Genomic DNA, 19164 nt, shown 5'->3' with positions numbered 1-19164 from the left:
TGAATGATCTGACATGGAATTCAACCAGAGAATCAGGTGTGCTGTGAATTTTTATTTGAAATGGTTTATAAAATACAGGACTACATAGTAGTAGCCTTTAGCAAGTTAAAATAATCTTCTAGTGCTGGAACTCAAACTTAATTCATTCCTTTTTTTACATTCCCAGTCAAGGAAAGAGCTTCTTGATACAATGTACAAGAAAAGAAAAGATGAACTGTATCATAGAGCAATGGAAGGCTAGAAGATCAAAGTCCGACTTTTATCACAAATCTTTTCTGTTTCAGGAGTGGATTAGAGCAAGATGACATGAGAATTTTATACAAATACCTCACCACATCTCTGTTTCCAAGGCACATTGAACCTGAGGTATGAAAAGAAAAATGGATATACACTCACACACATTTGGGAGGTGGTGGGGCAGAAAGGGGGAACAGTGTAAGGTAGGCACATCTGAACTATGTTTTACATTAGTAGATTGATATTTAGTGACATTTATATAGTTGCATATCCAGTAGCATAGGTAACCACATAAGCCAGCTCTTCTCAGACAGTTTGTTAAATGCAAATGCAATTGCAAAGATATGTTTTCAAAAAGAGTTGTTCATTGAGTACAGAAAATACTGTTTTTTTAGGTAGGGTCTGGGAACTTTTAAGATGCTAGTGATCTTTGATTAAACAAAGGTTAATCCTATAATATTTTCATCTAAAAATATGAGATCTAATTTTGAGTAGTTATTATATGGCCTGCCTAGCCTTTTCTACTCTGGTACTAAATTTTCCCAATCTTTTGCAAAGAACTTTACATAATAGGGCTGGATTCTTCCAGAGTACCCTATGAAATCACCATTTTGCCTCAGGTGCACCAGGCATGCTCTCTCTCTATTTTTTAAGGCTATGACATAAAACAACAGAAAAAAAATCTCTGATAAGAAATTGAAAGCAAGATTTTGAGAAGGACTTAGTTTCTTCCTAAGTAGTTTTGATTCAGTTGCTAACATTTCTTGAGTACTTTCTACATGCCATTATCTCATTACATCCTGACAACTGTATTAAGAGTTGGGTACCTTTATCTTCATCTTACCTATGAGGATACTCAGGCTTAGTGGGTTTAAACGACTTTACCTAGAATCTCCCAGCTAGTAAGTGGCAGAGCCAGGACCTGATTTAGCGCTTAGGCCTGACGCGAAAGCACCTGCTTACAACTACACTCCTCATGTTTGTAACGGCACCCATCCTGAAGGATCACTTCGGGAGGCTTTTCAGTGTGTGGCAGTGCTATTGCCACACAGAAAACTCTGTCTGATAACCTTATTATGTACCTAAAGAGCTGGGGTTGTAAATTAGGATACCACAGTATAAACTTGGCAGCATGGAGTGGATACATACATGTATTCTCTCTCAGTACATACCACATATATGAAAGTCAGACTGTACATGTTTACCATTGGATTTGCCATGTTTTTTAGTCTTTCAAAACTTTATACAGACTAGAAGAGTTTCAAAGATATTTAGAGAAATAATAATTTTTAGCTTAATGACTATTGAATTCTTTTTTCTCCATTTTCTGTGCAAGTTGAAATAGTGCATCTTTTAGCAAAAGGAACTAGGAATTGCATTACAAATAGAAATTTATGAGGAGGAAGAGTGATGATTAAAGGCTGGGATGTTGAAATCAGATGATTTGCATTTGATCCCTGGCCCTGCTGATTAGGAGCTTTGCACATGGGTGACCTTTAGTGAACTTCAGTTTCCACATCTAGAAAGTGAGAACAGTCCGTTCCTGATAGGGGATGTGAGATGAAATTAAGTAGTTTATATCATGTGCTTAATTAGCACATTGCCTAGCATATATTAACCACATGGAAATTACAGTGTTGTTATAAAAGGAACTAAATCAGTATATGGAATTTAGGATGGAATGCAGTTATGTTTTGACAGTTCTGATTTAAGATTTTTTATGTTCCTCTGTAATCCCTCCTCCATTTTTTTTTTTTTTTTTGGATGTGGTCTGGGAAGCGGACCCAGGTCTCCCACATGGAAGGCGAAGCATTCTACCACTGAACCACCCGTGCACCACCCCCTCCATTTTTTTAGGGGGTTGGGGAGGATGTGAGGAATTGCTACCAAAGAAATGGCATGGAACCAAGTATTGCTGTTTTTCAAATCTTTACAAGTGAAAATTCTAATAAGTCATTTCTCAAAATTAAATTTGTCTGTAGTTAGCAGGAAGGGATTCTCCAATAAGGACAGAAATGCCAGGAAATCTTCAACACTATGGAAGGTAGGTAATATAATATTGCACTTTATTATCTCTTTTGGCAAACATGACATCACAAACACTGAATTACCTTTGTCCTATTTTATTGCAGTGATCACAAAGGAAATTTTGATTATTATGAATTAAAACTACTACTTTATCATATTCTGATTTGGTGTTTTCCAAATAGTATCTATCTTCAAAAAACTATGTATTAAATAGGAATGTGCTCTGTTTATATATTACTTTTTATAACTTACTTGATTGAACTGAGTCATCTCTGTGCTTACTTTTAAGATTTCTTACTGGACCCTTGAACCTTAATGATCCGGAAGCAAAATGCAGATTCCCCAAAATTTTTGTAAACACAGATGACACTTATGAAGAACTCCATTTAATTGTTTATAAGGTAACAACTATTTTACTTCCAGTGTTTCAGATTAATACTAAAGTAAATCTCTCTTGCATGTATAATTTAGTACCTATGCAAACCTTTGTTTCTGAGAAAAGTTGTTGGAAGTTCTGATTCTTGTAAAACTCAAAATGAATGCTCTTCTGGAATACTCTTTAATTTCAATTCCTGTAAAATGATTTTGTGATTTTGTGAGGCTGTGATCAACAAACATTTGAAGTCTTGATGCTCACAAATCAAAGGCTGGCCAAAGCTGGTGCTGTCTTCTGGGTATGGGCCTTGGCTCCTTGCCAGTGAAGTTGACTTTTGCTCTGATTTTAAAGCCGTGGTCTCACTAATTCTATAAGGAGAGTGTGTAGTATCTGTCAGGGTATTATCTTGTGAGGTTATATATTTATTTAAATTGAGATTAAAAAAAAAAAAAGGTAATTTTTGGTTCCTGGAAGAAGACTGAGCACGTGTGCTTGTTATCTTTCTGCCTGATGGACAATTAAATTTTATGTCTTAAAAGCTTAGAAAGAGAGGGATTGGAGAGGAACATCTGGTTTTAGTATTTGGGTAATACTGATCTCACAGAATGAGTTGGGAAGTGTTCCCTCCTCCTAGTTTTTGAAAGAGTTTGTGAGGAATTGGTATTAATCCTTTAAATGCTTGGTAGTATCCACAGGGTACCATCTGTACCTGGTCTTTTCTTTGTGGGAAGTTTTTTTTTTTTTTTTCACATTTTCTATTGTGAAATATATATACAAAAAAGCAATACATTTTAAAGCAGATACTTTTAGAACAAATTTCAAAGTATGGTATGAGTTACAGTTCCACCACTTCAGGTGTTTCCTTCTAGCTGCTCTAAGACACTGGAGACTAAAAAGAAATAATCAGTGTAATGATTCAATAGTCATAGTCACTTGTTAAATCCTATCTTCTCTGATGCAACTCCTCCTTTTCCTTTGATCCTGCTCCCAATCTTTAGGGATATTTGGACTGTGGCCATTCTAACTTTTTCATGTTAAAAAGGGGTTCAACATTATGAGTTAGAGGGATGCAACTGGTTGATGTTCTTGGAGAGATTGTTAACTCTGGGTTTCAGGGTTTATCTAGCTTAGGAACTGTGCTGGTTTGAAAAGATGTGTGTCCCCTAGAAAAGCCATGTTTTAATCTAAATCCCATTTCATAAAGGCAGAATAATCCCTATTCAATACTGTATGTTTGAAACTGTAATCAGATCATCTCCCTGGAGGTGTGATTTAATCAAGAGTGGTTATTAAGCTGGATTAGGTGACAGCATGTCTCTACCCATTTGGATGAGTCTTGATAAGTTTCTGGAGTCCTATAAAAGAGGAAACATTTTGGAGAATGAGGAGATTCGGAGAGAGCAGAGAATCCTGCAGCACCAGGAAGCAGAGAGTCCATCAGCCAGTGCTTTGGAGATGAAGAAGGAAAACGCCTCCCAGGGAAACTTCATGAAACCGGAAGCCAGGAGAGAAAGCTAGCAGACGAAGCTGTGCTTGCCAGGTACTCTTCCAGCTGAGGGAGAAACCATGACTTTGTTCCCCATGTACCTTCTCGGATGAGAGAGAAACCCTGAACTTCATCAGCTTTCTTGAACCAAGGTATCTTTCCCTGGATGCCTTTGATTGGACATTTCTGTAGATTCATTTTAATTGGGACATTTTTTCAGCCTTAGAACGTTAAACTAGCAATTTATTAAATTTCCCTTTTTAAAAGCCGTTCTGTTTCTGGTATATTGCATTCTGGTAGCTAGCAAACTAGAACAAGAACCATCTGGAGGTTATAGGTTTCTGAAAAATAAACTTAGCGAGTGAAACTTTATTAGAGTCTTAGATAGAGCCTTGGGTATTTTTTAGGGTTTACAGGAATACTGTGGGTTAGGGCATGGCAGAGCATAGCAATTAGCATTATCTAGCTGAAGTTAGCATGAGATGACCTCCAGAACAGCCTCTGAACTCGATTTGAAATCTCTTAGCCACTGATACCTATTTTGTTACATTTCTTTTCCCCCTTGTGTTCAGGAAGGCAGTTTTGAACCCATGGTTCCCTGGGAGTCATGTCCTTTGTTGCCAGGGAGACTTATATCCTTAGATGTCACATTGTGGGAAGTTTTAAAATTACTAATTCACCCTCTTTACTTGTTTGTAGGTTATAGGATTCTTCTTCTTTTCTGTTTCTTGAGTTAGTTTCAGTAGTTTATGTCTTTCTGGAATTTAACAATTTCATTTAAGTTACTTAATTTGCAGATGGATAGTAATTCATAGTGTTGCCTTGTAATCCTTTCTCTTTCTGTCAGGTCAGTAGTGATACTGCCTCTTTTCATTATTGATTTCAGTAATTTGAGTCATCTTTGTATTTTTCTGGTTCCAGACAGTCAAATGAAAGATTTTTCAATTTTGTTGATTTTTTTCAAAGAACCAACTTTTTATTTCGTTGATTTTTATCTCTTGTTCTATTTTCAGCCAGTCTTACAGTCTCTGCCCTCTGATTGGATTGAGTAATCCATTCTTTTTTTTTTTTTAGCATAGGCAGTCTCCAGGAATCGAACCTGGGTCTCTGGCATGGCAGGCGAGAATTCTGCTACTAAGGCACCATTGCACTGCCCTCCATTCATATTTAATGTTATTATTGATAGAATTGGTTTTATGGCTTCCATTTTACTTTCTGTTTTCTGTTTCATGATTTTTTTTGTTCCTTGGTTCCTCCTTTACTGCTTTCTTTTGCATTAAATGAATAATACTTTTTTATGTCAACATTTTAATTGCTTAAATGAATTTTTTTCATTTTAATTTTTTGAGAACTGACTTCAAATTTATACTAAGTGAATTCTGGTGAGATGTAGAAATGTTACTCTATCTAGCTCTATTTCTTCTTCCCCTTTTTGTGCACTTTGTTATGATGCCCATATATTTTAAAAGCTCCAAAATACATTGTTATAACTATAATTTTGTATAAATAGTTATCTCTTAAAGGAGCTGAGAAAGAAGGAGCAAGTATATATTTATAGAATTTGTTATATTAACCTTCGTATTTACCGTTTTTGGGTTTCTTATTTTTTCTTGTAGATTCATATTACTATATGGTGTCATTTCTTTATTCCAGTAAAAGTTTGTTTCAACTTGCTTCTTTGCCTATTGTTTTCAAATATATTACATTTCTAATAGTACAACAATGCAATCTTATATATATATATATTGTTTTATACAGTTGCTTTTTAAGTCATTTAAGGGAAGAAAGCAGAAATAGGCAGTTATTCTGTCTTTTATAATTTCCTACCTCTTTACCTTCACTGGCATTGTTGGGTTTTTTCATGCAAATTTGAACTACCTTCTGTTGTTACTTGCTTTCAGCCTGAAGAGCTTCCTTTAGTATTTCTTGTAAAGTGGGTTTGTTAGCAACTAATACTCACAGCTTTTGTTTATTTGGGGATGTCTTTCTTTCACCAATTTTGAGAGGTAGTTTCAGCCCTTTGAATATGTCACCCCACTGCTTTCGGGCCTCCATTGTTTTTTTGTTTGTTTTATTGACAATTTTTTAGTTTTGTTTTATCTACAGAGTGCTAGCATTGTTTCTTTAGCAGGGTAGATGTCTTGAACAGTCCATTCAAGGAAGGTCACTTAGTCAATTTGATAAAGTCCGTATGCTTTGCGGATTGATGGATGCATTGGCAGCACATACTGAGACTGTATTTCTGGATCAGACTTTGCCATTGTGAGCGATCATGGCCAGAGTGGGAGCACTGGGCAAATTTTGTGGGGGGCTCCAGTAGAGCTGCAGGTGACCCATCTTGCTTTCCAGGATACAACAAGCAGTTTTGGTGAGAAGTCAATAGTTGATCTTAATGGGATTCCTTTGTACCTGAGGAGTCTTTTTTTCTCTTGCAGCTTTCAAGACTTTTCCTTATAACATTTGGCTATGATGTGTTTGAGTATGGGCCTCCGAGTGTCTTACTTGGAGTCTGTTGAGTTTCTTGGATGGGCAGATTACTGTTTTTCATCAAATTTGAGAAATTTTCAGCCATTATTTCCTCATTTTTTTCCTGATCTTTTTTTTCCTCTCTGGTAGTACATCACACATGTGTTGGTACGGTCCCACATTGATTTCTTTGATTCTTACTTCTCCCAGATCTACTGTTGAGCCCCTTCCAACAAATTTTTCATTCTAGTTTTTGTACTTTTCAGCTCCACAATTTCTATTTGGTACTCTTTTATAATTTCTGTCTCTTCACTGATAGTCACTATTTGATGACCCATTGTCATCATACCTTCCTTTAGTTCTTTAAGCATGGTTTGATCATATTTATAGTAGCTGCTTTGAAGTCTTTGTCTGCTGGGTCCAACATCTCAGAGGCACTTTCTCATGCTTGCTTTATTTCTGTGAATGTGTCACGTTTTTTGTTTCTTGACATGCCTCATAATTTTATTTTTGAAAACTGAACATTTAAGATAAAATATTGTAGCTGCTTCACACCCACCCCTGAAAGCTAGCTGTTGTTTACTGATTGCTTGTTTGCTTAATGATTGGCGGGACTGTCTCAGTGAGGCTGCACACACACACACACACACCCATACATACACACAGTGTGCAGCCTCTACTGCTGCCCCTTGGGGTGTACAGCCTTAGACATGCACCTGTCCCCCGACCTTCCTCCTCTCAGGGGCTTCTTTAGTTCTCTCTGTCACTTGTCTCCCAGTTAAGTTTTAGCTGGTCTCCATCCACTGATGGCACACCCAGCTGGTAGCCTTTGCTAGCTGATTGTTCTGTTGTTTTCCACACCACCTTGAGGCATAAACTGCTTCCTGGTCTGATCCAATTAAATTTGAGCCTCTGTGCAAGGGGTAGTTTTTTTTTTTTTTTTTCTTTTACTGGGTATTTTTTATTAATTAAAAAAAGAATTAACAAAACAATTAGAAATCATTCCATTCTACATGTACAATCAGTAATTCTTAATAACATCGCATAGTTGCATATTCATCATTTCTTAGTACATTTGCATCAATTTAGAAAAAGAAATAAAAAGACAACAGAATAAGAATTAAAACAATAATAGAAAGAAAAAAAAAACAAAAAACCAATACCTCACATGCAGCTTCATTCAGTGTTTTAACATAATTGCATTACAATTGGGTAGTATTGTGCTGTCCATTTCTGAGTTTTTATATCCAGTCCCGTTGTACAGTCTGTATCCCTTCACAAGGGGTAGTTTTGAGGTGAGTCTCTGAACCTTGCTCTAACCCTGGAGAGCTGTTCTTAATTGCCTCTTTCCTTGGTTCTGGCTTTTGAACTTGTGGCTGTTCTCCTGTTTTACTTGTTGCTATCATGGTGCTATCAGTTAGTTGCCTCTTAATTGAGTTCCACCAAAATAACCATTGTTATGACAGTACGTTAGGCTTGAACTTCCCCACAAAAATCAGGCCCCTTAGGAAGAGCTACTCAAATATCAGTTTTTATGGCCTACCTTTCCTCCCCAGGCAGAAACTTTGCTGCTAAGACAGGAAGGGTGGCCCACTGCCCTAGGAATGACACCCCTGCTGTGCAAGTGGGACACCAGGTAGGAGCAGAAGCTTCTGGTCTTCTCTGCTTAAATCTCCTGCCATGGAACGTCCACCCTGTGAGTGAGTGGGGACAAGGGCATTTGGGGCCTCATGTTCTCAGCCTGCACACCTGGGATAGAATCTCTACCCTGTGAGTGGGGGGCTGGGTGCAGGAGGAGTACCCCAGTCCTGTTGGCTCCTTTTGCCTAGAATAGAGCGTCTGTATCACAGAACTGGGGGAGAAGAGAAATGTTCAAGGCCTGTCCTCCCAGGTAGAAACCATAGCCCTAGATTGGGTCCTGGGGGAAGAGGTGCTCTGTTTTCTTGGGTGCACCCATCTAGAGTATAGCTTCTGTCACACTGAACTAAGGGGGCGGGGAGGGAGTGGGTCATGATGCAGATGCCACATACTGTCATGGTTCATACTTGAGATTTAGTAGATTTTCTTGAATAAATGTTTCTTCATTTGTTGTATGCCCTTAGGACAGTTTCCCTCTGGAAATTGAAATGGTTGTGCTTTATAATTTTCTCCAGTCATGGTTGTTTCACTGGGGGAGAGGGTGTGTGGAGCTTCTCATGCTGCCATTCTGGAAGTGCTTCCAAGAATCTGCATGTTTTATGGATGCATACTGGAAAGGTAGATGGTCTTAGAGGTACTGTATCTGAGACCAGTGGATTGGTTTGCTGAAGCTGCCAGAATGCAACATTACAGAAATGGAATGGCTTTTAAAAAGGGAATTTATTACATTACTAGTTTACAGTTCTAAGGCCATAAAAATGTCCAAACTCAGGCATCCAGGAAAAGATACCTTGACTCAAGAAAGCTGATAATCTGTCATATGGGAAGGCATATGGCTGGCATATACTGGTCCTTTGGTTTTTCATTTCAAACAGCTTCTCCAGGAGCATTTTTCTTTCTGCATCTCCAGACATCTGGGTCTCATGTTGGCTCTGTCCAATCTGAACTCTCTCCATAATGCTTTCTCTTAAAGGACTCCAGTAAACTAATCAAGACCCACCTAATGTGCAGAGTCACATCTCCATCTAATCAAAAAATCACACCCACAGTTGGGTGTGTCACATATCCATGGAAACAGTCTAATCAAAAGTTTCCACCTTTCAGTATTGAATCAGAATTAAAGGACATGGTTTTTCTGGGGTACACAAAAGTTTCAAACTGGCACAATCAGCTTCAACAGTATATGGATAGGGACAGAAGACAGGGTAGGCTTGTCCATGCATTGATGGTCTTTGGGAGTGTAGTGGCTTTATGCTATTCTGGGTACTTTTTTTTTTTTTAATTTTTTTTAATTAATTTTTAAATTAAAAAAATATATATGACAAGAAAGAAACACATTCTTAACATATGATCATTCCGTTCTACATATATAATCAGTAATTCACAGTATCATCATATAGTTGCATATTCATCATCATAATCATTTCTTAGAATATTCCGGGTACTTTTTAATGTATGTTTGAAATTATTCATAATAATGTTTCTAAATAGACTTAAAAGGCATTAAAAAAGTCACCTTGTGTCCTAAGGAGCCACATACTCAGATGCCTCCATAAAGCCCTGCAGATGGCAGACACAAGTGAGGCAGGCTGGATCGGGCTTCAGTCGCCAGTGGTGCAGACAAGGTCACGGTGTGTGGAAAAGCTCCCAGAGAGGCTAGCCATTACCTAGGACCAGCTAGCGAGTGCCTCATGGGAATGGAGAGCCAGTGTCCCAGATCTCCTAATACTTCAGAAGAGGCTGGAAATTGGAATTTTCTTATAAAATTAGTTGGTAACTAAGTCCAAACTATTTTACACACAAATAAAACACCTATGTTGGATGGATATATAAGCCACCAATTTTGCAACCTGTTTATAAGCAAATCCTAATTGTGATTTGATTACGAAATAGAGTATATGTCATTATATACTCTATTTCATAGCTAATAGAAGTCATAGCTAATAGAATGGTGGGGAGGTGGAAGCGGGGACAGGAGGGGGTTAGGCAGAAGACTAAAAGTTCTCATGTAGTGCTTCAAGAGAGTGTGCCTGTGCCTGATGTGGTGAGAAATGAGCAGTCTGAAGTTGTCAGGTGGCCAGGGAAGAACTAGAATGGCTTTAAACAACAGTGGGTGGAGAGGGAGAGGCAGATGAAGATGCCACATCCATGGTGACATGAGTGGGAATCAGTACCTTGTCTAATGTGATAAATAATGATATGGCCATGCCACCTAAAACGGTTAAAATTGTCATCTTGGAAGCAGGGCTCAGGAAAGGAAGACTCTTGCCTTTTCTTTATAGGGCTTGTATTTTTCTATTTGGTCTTTATATATCGCTCTGATAAAGGTTATTTTATTTATGGTTTTTTGCTCTGGGTTGCTGTTACTTGCTACTGTCATAACTGTAATTATTTATGGGGATAATATAAAATGAGTCAGGGACATTAATTTGCTAGGTATTTTACAACTTGTATTAATGGAAATTATCAAATATACACAAAAAAAGAACGCCAAGGTACCCCTTCACACAGCTTTAGTAGTTAACAATATACCAATCTGACATTTGTCCCCTCCTACCTTTATAAACTTATTTAGCCAAAGAACTTTAAATCATCCTGTCATTTTACTCATAAATCCTTCCAGTCTGTGCCTCGAAGGGATAAGGACATCCACTTCAGCATGGCAACCCAGCCCCTGCCAACGCCTGGCAAAATAAACAGTAATTCCTTCCTACCATCTGACATCCAGTCCATGCTGAGTGCTCTCCAGTTGCCTAAAAAAATATTCTTATAGTTGGTTAGTTCAGGCCAGGATTCAAGTGAGTTCACTTTGGTACCATGTTTAAAGTCTCCTTTTTTGTTTCATTTTGTAATCATTGGTTTGTTTTCTCTCCCCAGGCCATGAGTGCAGCTGTGTGCTTTATGATTGATGGTAAGTACACACCTGGATCTGACTTCAGCCCAATTCAATAAGCATTTTCTCTTCAAGTTTGCTGTTTTCTATTTTTAAATAAGTATATTGTCAAAAGCAACGTAGAGGCTCCAGTAACACACCATTCCCCCACCTTGGACCTCTCAGTAGCTGTCTAAACCCTTGGCTTTTGCACTTGCCGGTGCATTTGGCACCTGTCAGGGCCTTCCTTACTGTGGAATGGTCTTGGTAATAGTAGCCAGCTCAAAGGGGTTTCTGGGCAGTGAATGGGTTAAATGTTTGAAATGCACCTGAGCTGTGCTCGGCCCCGTGTGTTCTATGTCATGTTTGCAGGAAAGCTAGTTGGCCTTCTGAGGTCTGCCTGGGGTAGGCAGCCTATTTGCCAACCCACAAGAGTGCTTACATCAACTTTTCACTGGGGGATAGGTCTTCCGCTTTTTTCCATCTCAAATAGAACTAAATTTGACTCCTGTTTCTCTTTCGCTTAGAGGCAGAGGATATCATTTATTTTCCTTCCCAATTCAGCAGTTTTAATTTGAATATTGTTATTAAATATTGGAAGGGAAAATGAGTTTTGACCTTTTTAACACAACATGTTGCAACACTTAATGGTATTTTTTAAATCACTTGTTAGCCTCTCTACAGCCTACGTTGGAATTTTGCCGAAGACTGGACAGCATTGTTGGGCCTCAGCTCACAGTGCTAGCATCTGATATTTGTGAGCAATTTAACATCAACAAAAGAATATCTGGGTTTGTACTTTACTTCATGTTTACTTTCAAGCATTTAAATGGTTTTGGAGGAAGGTTTTTTTTTTTAATTAAAAATAAGAACGATATTAACATTCGTGTGTTTTATAAGAATCTAGAGAGTAGTGATGTTCTGTTAAAAGGTGGTTGGGGAACTGTACCTGAGTTTTTCCGCCACACCGCAATGGTTTGGGCTGGCTCATCTGTTCATGCATCCTCCGCTCTCCCCTGGTGGCATGTGTGGGTTGAGGGTATTGTGACCGTGGACGTGAACTCATGAGGGTCACTCACACATCCCACTGAGTCAGCTAGAGTGTTAGCGTTGGTGCATTGCCCTAAACTTACGTAGGCAGTAGTGACCAGCATGGTTTTGCTCTGCTTAGACTGAACACACTTTTCCTCTTACTGTGCATGAATCTGTAGGGTGAAATTAATTGTGACTTACTTCATTAGGACTAGGTACTGAGTGGTGGCTTTGAAGGCGGAGGCTGAGCCCCAGAGGCTCAGTTTAACTCTCTCGGTCTGCAGAACACTGTGAAAAGTAATCGGGCCTCTTTTTGCCTCTCTGTTCTCAATGTAAAATAGATGCTGAGCCAGACACAAAAGGACAGATAAGGCATGATTTCACTAATATGAACTAACTAGAACATGTATAGACTCAGAGTCTTAAAATGTAGAGTATAGGGTACCTAGAGATAGACAGAAGCTAGGGAAGGGAGAGCAGTTACCTGATATGCATGGAATTCTTAACCAGGTTGAAAAACGTAAATGTTTGGGAATGGATAGAGATGACGGCAGCTCATCATTGGGATTATAAGTAATAGTGCCATACTGTAGGTGGATTTGACTGAAAGTGGTTTTTTCAAGTCATGTATATCACTGATCAACACCATAAACATAAGTAAGTTCTTGCATGAACTACTACAAATATAAAAAATATAAAATAGGGGTATAAGAAAATAACATAGCTATTGCAAATTATGGACTATAGTTAGTAATATTTTAATATCCCTTCATCAACAGTAACAAATTTACTACACCAATACTTTGGGTCAACAATAGTGGGGATAATGGGTATGGGAGGATTTGGGCTTTATTTTTTATTCTTATTTCTGATGGAGAAATGAAAATGTTCTGAAGTTCATCATGGGGATGTATGTACAACTATGTGATGATACTGTAAGCCAGTGATTTTATACTTTGGATGATTTGGGTGATGTATGATTATATTTCAATAAAATTGAAAAAAAGTCAGGATACTAAAAAGATAAAGAGAGGAAGCCTGCCCATGCCAAAAAGAAATAAATAAATGAAGTTTGTCAATGGAAAGCACTTTGAGAAATAAAAGCTCTGCTTGTATGGGCTTTCCATATGTTTGTAAAGTTACTAAAATGCTATGAATTTATAACCTTTTGTATTTTTATTGTCCATATATTATTTATATGTTCCCTTATATAAACCTCAGCCTATAGAGAACTCAAAGAGTCTCAAATGAAAATATTTGGGGATTTTTTTTAAGTAGATGTGGGTTGTTAGTGTCAACAGTTTACTTAGTTTTAGAAAAGATAAGGTGAAGAAATGAAAGTGCCCAGCCATCCTATGTTTTCGCGGTGCTGCTTCATCATTTGGGTTTTGACCATGTAACTGCCAGATTTTCTGTTGAAGGAGGAGCCATGAGTGAGTTAAATCTGTTTCAGATCCCACAGATCATGAATTAATGGATAAGAGTGATGAAGTTGCCAGCTCAAGGGATAAATAAACCACATGATATACTTAAACCTCCCAGACCCTTGGGACATTGCTGGACGTGCTGACTTCTCCTGTCTGTGGTTTCGGTAGATGTAATGAATTTTAAGCAACTCATCAACAAATATCCAGGTGTAAAACTTGCTGTTCAGTACTTTCTATCCTGCAAATAAGGTCAAATCTCCTTGGGATTTTACAGAAGAAACTCGCAGGCCTTGGATATTAGTTATGTTGATTAGAAGGCACTTTTCTCTCTGACATTTTAGTATGAAAGTTTTCAAACGCAGAAAGTTTGAAAACACTTTGTCCAGTGAATCCGCATATACCTACTTTTAGAGTCTAAAATTAATTTTTTGCTTTGTTTTATCACATCTCTCCGTGTTAGAGGTGTCAGTAGTCCATGAAAAGATAGGGTGCCTGGAAAACTTGATGACAAAATAAACCTGACACAGTTTAGGAGCATGCTGAAGAGCAGGAGTTCTGGAAATGTAGTTGTTTGTTCTTATCTTTGAAAGTTGACCTTAAGTTGGGTCTTGACACATCTGAAATTCTATAAGGAGCTGTTGCTTGCCAAGCAATAAAATCAACAAAAATATGCCTTAAAAGATAATGTTCTTTTCTTCTAGAAATCCTTCTGAACCATTCTGCATGCCATTCCTGAGACCCCCTCCTCTCTTCAGAAGCTCAGATCCCAGAGAAATCAGGTTGGCATGTGTAAGGGCAGCCAGGAAGGAGGATGGAAGCCCCAGCACAGGCACTGAGGCAGTGGTGGGAGGTGGCATAGCGGGGGTACTGACGACCTCCTGATCAGAGGCCAGTCTGAGGCCTGCGCCTCCATCTGTTCTCTCATCCAGTCTCCACCGGAAAGTACCTGAAGTCTATGTTCGGGGCCCCTTCGGTGTTAAGGTCAGGGTTTTCTCAGCCCAGCTCTGCCAACATTCCTAACTTGCTAATTCATTACAGTAGGGGCTGTCCTGTTCATTGTAGGATGTTTGCCCACTAGAATCTGTAGCATCCTGCCTGTTGCGACACCCAGAAGTGTCTCCAAACATGGCCACACAGCCCCTGGGGCTGGATCACCCCTAGTTGAAAGCCGCTCATGCACAAGTGTCTGGAACCTTCTCCCTGATTAGGCTTTCTAGAAGTCTCCATAAGAAGTCTGACTCAAGGAGTAACAAAAGCCCATTTTGATTTGAGGCTGCACTCTGAAGACTTGGAGCTGGCTTACCCTTTGTAGTGTTGTCCATTTGTGGTCTTGTTGTTCCCAAGGGGAACCAAGTGCCCTTATGTTCCCAAGGGGACAAAGGGATTGGGGAGGTAGCAGCAGCATGCCACTTAGTGTTGAGGAGGGATTCCAACAACAGAGTTTTAAAGAGAGGTTTTGCCATGAGTGGTAGCTCCTTCTAAAAGGTACAAGAATATATCTGAAGATGTGGGTTCCCTCCACACGCTGAGGTTGAGCTTACTTCCCAGCCCTGTCTCTGCAGTGAAGCCTACCTCTCAGTCACCCCTGCACTCCAGTGGAGCCCATCTCTCAGCCACAGAACAGGGACCATCCTGTTCCCATCCCAGGCCGGGTCCCTTGAGCTTCCACATGCACAGTGTGGCCTGCCCCTGAGTCAGGGGGCCTGGGCTGCTGCAACTGCCCCCTGCTCCCCACTGGCTCACCCCCCAGTTAAAACCATAAGGGAGGTTTGGGAGCTGTAGAGTGAGAATTACAGCCATTACCAGAAAAGTCACCTAGGTCTCTGCTTGTGCTTATCTAAAGAACAGTCTCGGAAGCCCCTCTCTGCCCCAGAACGTGGCTTGCTTATCTCCTTGGCTTAGCTTCCTTGCTCTTTTAGGTAGAATTGATCTGTGGTAGTGCAGGACGTTGGAGAGCAGTAGGCTCACAGATTTCCTGGAATCATATGTGCCTCCTGAAGCTGTAGCCAGACTGCAGTGAATTTCAAGCTCTACACGTAGAGGCAAAACTAAAAGTCATCAGGTCCCTTTTAATTATAAAAACCTTAGATTTAAGGAGCAAATGAAAAATTTTTTAAATGTATCTTATATATAGTGACCTTAATTGCACAACATAACAAAGGATATAAAATATAAACCTATATTTGCTTTAATTTAATAAATCTCTTAACCCCAAAAGCAACAGATTTTTTAATCCCAGGAAAAAATAATACCATTCATCTTCTGGTATTCGATTAAATTAAGAACCTGGCATAAGAAGCGCAATGGTTCTAGAGTCCGCAAAGGTTTTCTCTAAACCTAGACCGAAAATTAGCATTTGCAGTGGTAAAACTCCAATTCCAGAGGGTAACAGTTGAGGTTTCCCTAACATTGATTTGTGTATAAATGGAGACTTACATGCCATTAAAAGAAAAGTCTGTTTTTTAAGAACTCAGTTATATAGCTTTCCAGCATTCAAGAAATGGAGCTGTAGAAAGAGGATTTGATGAAAATGCCTTTTGCTTTTCTGCAGTTTATTTAAAAGTATCTCTTGAAATTTATTCCATCTTGGGTAGTAGTTTACGTAGTGAAACTGTTCTTCAGGATTTCTGTTGATGTGAAGCAGCAGCCTTACCACAGTGCTCTCAAAACTTCTCTGAATTGAACACACCTGTCAGCAAAACCTTTTTTAAGCATGTCCTCCAAATTTATGTGAATGATAAATTACATTCATGTATCACTGAAATGATATGTTACAACAGACCTCTCTAAAGACCATGATAAAAATGGTAGAAATAGGAATTCCGATAATTCCCTCATAAACCCTAACGCTCATCCTGCATCAGTCCCACTTGGGAGACCGCTAATCAGATGCATGAGAGCCAGGCATGGGCCACTAAAAAGCTAAAAAAGTTGGTGAGTTACATCACAGCTGACAGCAGGTTTATCTGATAAAATTATAAAATTTAAAACCCAGAATATTTAGTCTTGGGATGTCTTAAAGCCAGATTTAAAACTGAAAGTATTTATTGTATATGAAAGAACATTTTTATAATTGTCCTACTAACTGTCCATGGTTTACATTAGGATCCCTTTTGTTTGTGTTGTGCAGTCCCATGTTTTTTCTTTTAATTTTTATTCTAGTAACATATATATTTATATATATTCCTAAAACTTCCCCTTTTAACCAAGTCGAAACATAATTCATTGGTATGAATTAAATTCCCAGTGTTGTGCAACTGTCCCCACCATCTGTTACCAAACCTCTTCCATAACCCCAAAGAGAAACTGCACAGTTTAAGCATTAATGCCCCATTTCCTACACATCAGCCACTGGTAACCTTTATTCTAGGTTCTGACTCTATGAATTGGCTTATTATAATTATTTCGTATCAGTGAGATCTTAACAATATTTGTGCTTCTGTGTTGGCTTCTTTCACTCAACATGATGTCTTCAAGGGTCATCCATGCTGTCACGTGACAGAATTTCATTCCCTTTATAGCTGACTAATAATCCATTCTGTGTATACACTATACTCGCTTATCCATTCATCTGTTGATAAGACACTTGGGTTACTTTGGAAACCTTGTGCAATTATGAATAATGCCCTGTGAACATCGGTGTACAAATATGTGTTCAAGTCCCTGCTTGCAGTTCATTTGGGTATATATCTAGAAGTTGGATTACCAGGTCACATGGCAATTCTATACTTTCTGAAGAACTGCCAAACTGTCTCCCACAGTGGCTGCACCATTGTACATCACCACCAGCAATGAATGACTGTTCCTATTTCCCTACATCCTCTCCAAGCGTGTTATTTTCTGTTTTTTTAAAAAGCAGTCATTCTGATATATGTGAAATGGTATCTTATTGTGATTTTGATTTGCATTTCCCTGATGGCTAATGATGTTAAACATTTTTTTCATGTGCTTTCTTTGGAGTGATATCTATTCAAGTCTAGAATTGAATTATTGGGCAAAGGGAATGTACATTTCAAATGTGGGTGCCGCTGCCAGTCCCCTCGGAGCGTGCAGCCATCCATGATCACCTACCAGTGCCACGTGCCACTTGTTCTTTGAGCTCTGCATTTTGGCAGTCAGATAGGTAGCACTGGGCGTGGGCATCTTCTCATATGTTTCTTGGATATCTTTTCCCAATCTGTTTCTTTAATTTTATCTTACCATTTCTTATAATACAGAAGTTTGGGCTTTATATGTGTTTTACTAATCCTTTCCTTTCAGTTTCTATCTTTAGTGTCATGTCATACTTGGGGTCACATTTTTATAGTACTGAAGCTCCATTTAACCTCTTGTGCTTTTATAGTTTTATTTTTTGTGTTAACTCTTTCATTCACCTGGAATTCTTAAGGGCTTAAGGAGGCTCTAACTAAGTTGTTTTTCTCCAAATCAGCTTTACCAGACTGAGACTTAAGATTCTGCTCCTCATGGCTCCCTGTTCACTAGCCACTTCTGTACTAGATTAGAAATTGTATGAGGAGGGGGGCATAGAAGGTTATTAGAAAAGGGAACTCTTTCCTGTGAACAATTGTTCTTCTGTGCTTTTTTATCAGTCCTTTGACTAGATTTGTAAAATAACCCAGTTGCTTAGGAGGCTGACTACGGTTCTCCCAGAGGCGGGCCTTTAATGAAGGATAGGGGCTGGTGAGGATCAGCTGCTGGGGGTGCATGGCCAAGGTGAGGGTGAGGTCGGCAGGGGAAGACTTCCTTCCATGAGGGGGTTCACATGCCTGTTACAAGAATCTTAGCTCTTTTACTTCCTAATTCCTCTAAGAGGTAAGATAAAGAACATTAATATCTAACATAAATTAAGGCCAGTTTTTCTTTTTATAATACCCAAATTTATCAATTCGGGTTTGGTTTGGTTTTTTACCCTAAGTTACATCTAAGTAAGGCATTATAGCCACATTCACCTAGAAATCATATGGCAACCTTAGCTGTCTGAACACAGCCAAGAACAAATCAAACCAATCAGATTGTCTCTGTGCTGCAGATATAGACGTCCAGGTCCGCCATGAAACTGCAGAGGTAGGTGCTCGCTGCACACCTACTGATTCCCTCCACAGGGCCAGAGCTCATAGGACCTTTCCTCGCATGCTTCTAAAAAGTTTAGACAGTTGTTCACATACCTTAAACATTTAAACCTCTGGCATCGGTAAGATGGATGCTCTTCACTCTGGGGAGGGCACCTCCTTTATCTTGGTTTAGCAGTGTGGCATGGTTAAGGTAGTCACAGCTGTTTGGGCGTTCACCCTATTGTAGACGTGAAAACAGTGTTGATCAAGAGGTGCTAATCATAGCAAAGAAATGACAGTTCAGAAAGCAGAAACATTTGAGAAAGCAGAAACTCCTAAAAAAATTAGTGGACACACAAACTGAAAAACTAAAGAATATAACTACTGGAAACACTACAACCCTCCATCTTTTTTTAATAGAGTTTTATTGAGATATATTCACACACCATGTAACTGTCCAGAGTTTACAGTCAGTGGCTCAGAGTATCATCACTTAGTTATGCATTCATCACCACCATCAGTTTTAGAAATTTTTCCTTGCTCTAAAAAAA

The 19164-nt window shown here is 38.9% G+C and overlaps 2 protein-coding genes across 5 annotated transcripts in view; one reads left to right on the top strand and one right to left on the bottom strand.

Annotated features, from left to right (window-relative positions):
* The window catches only part of CCZ1 (CCZ1 vacuolar protein trafficking and biogenesis associated), a 31692-nt gene that overhangs the window by 8503 nt on the left and 4025 nt on the right, over positions 1-19164 (top strand). For 2 of the 3 annotated variants that reach the window (XR_013167788.1, XM_077140587.1), the window contains exons 8-13: positions 285-366; positions 2220-2281; positions 2555-2666; positions 11109-11142; positions 11777-11894; positions 14264-14341. Coding sequence is in view for 2 of the 3 variants with exons in the window: in XM_077140587.1 (XP_076996702.1) it covers positions 285-366; positions 2220-2281; positions 2555-2666; positions 11109-11142; positions 11777-11894; positions 14264-14341 (486 nt within the window). In the remaining variant the exon portion in view is untranslated. The remainder of the gene's footprint in view (positions 1-284; positions 367-2219; positions 2282-2554; positions 2667-11108; positions 11143-11776; positions 11895-14263; positions 14342-19164) is intronic. The other variant, XM_077140588.1, reaches the window with a different exon arrangement.
* The window catches only part of RSPH10B (radial spoke head 10 homolog B), a 67688-nt gene continuing 64618 nt past the window's right edge, over positions 16095-19164 (bottom strand). The window contains exons 20-21 of one of the 2 annotated variants that reach the window (XR_013167787.1): positions 18728-18851; positions 16095-16251 (exon numbers count right to left, since the gene is read on the bottom strand). Coding sequence is in view for 1 of the 2 variants with exons in the window: in XM_077140576.1 (XP_076996691.1) it covers positions 18847-18851 (5 nt within the window). In the remaining variant the exon portion in view is untranslated. Of the gene's footprint in view, positions 16252-18565; positions 18852-19164 lie in introns of those variants that run through there. The other variant, XM_077140576.1, reaches the window with a different exon arrangement.

Source organism: Tamandua tetradactyla, chromosome 23, assembly GCF_023851605.1.
Source record: "Tamandua tetradactyla isolate mTamTet1 chromosome 23, mTamTet1.pri, whole genome shotgun sequence".
NCBI lineage: Eukaryota > Metazoa > Chordata > Mammalia > Pilosa > Myrmecophagidae > Tamandua > Tamandua tetradactyla.
This window is presented reverse-complemented; position numbering and strand designations above follow the sequence as displayed.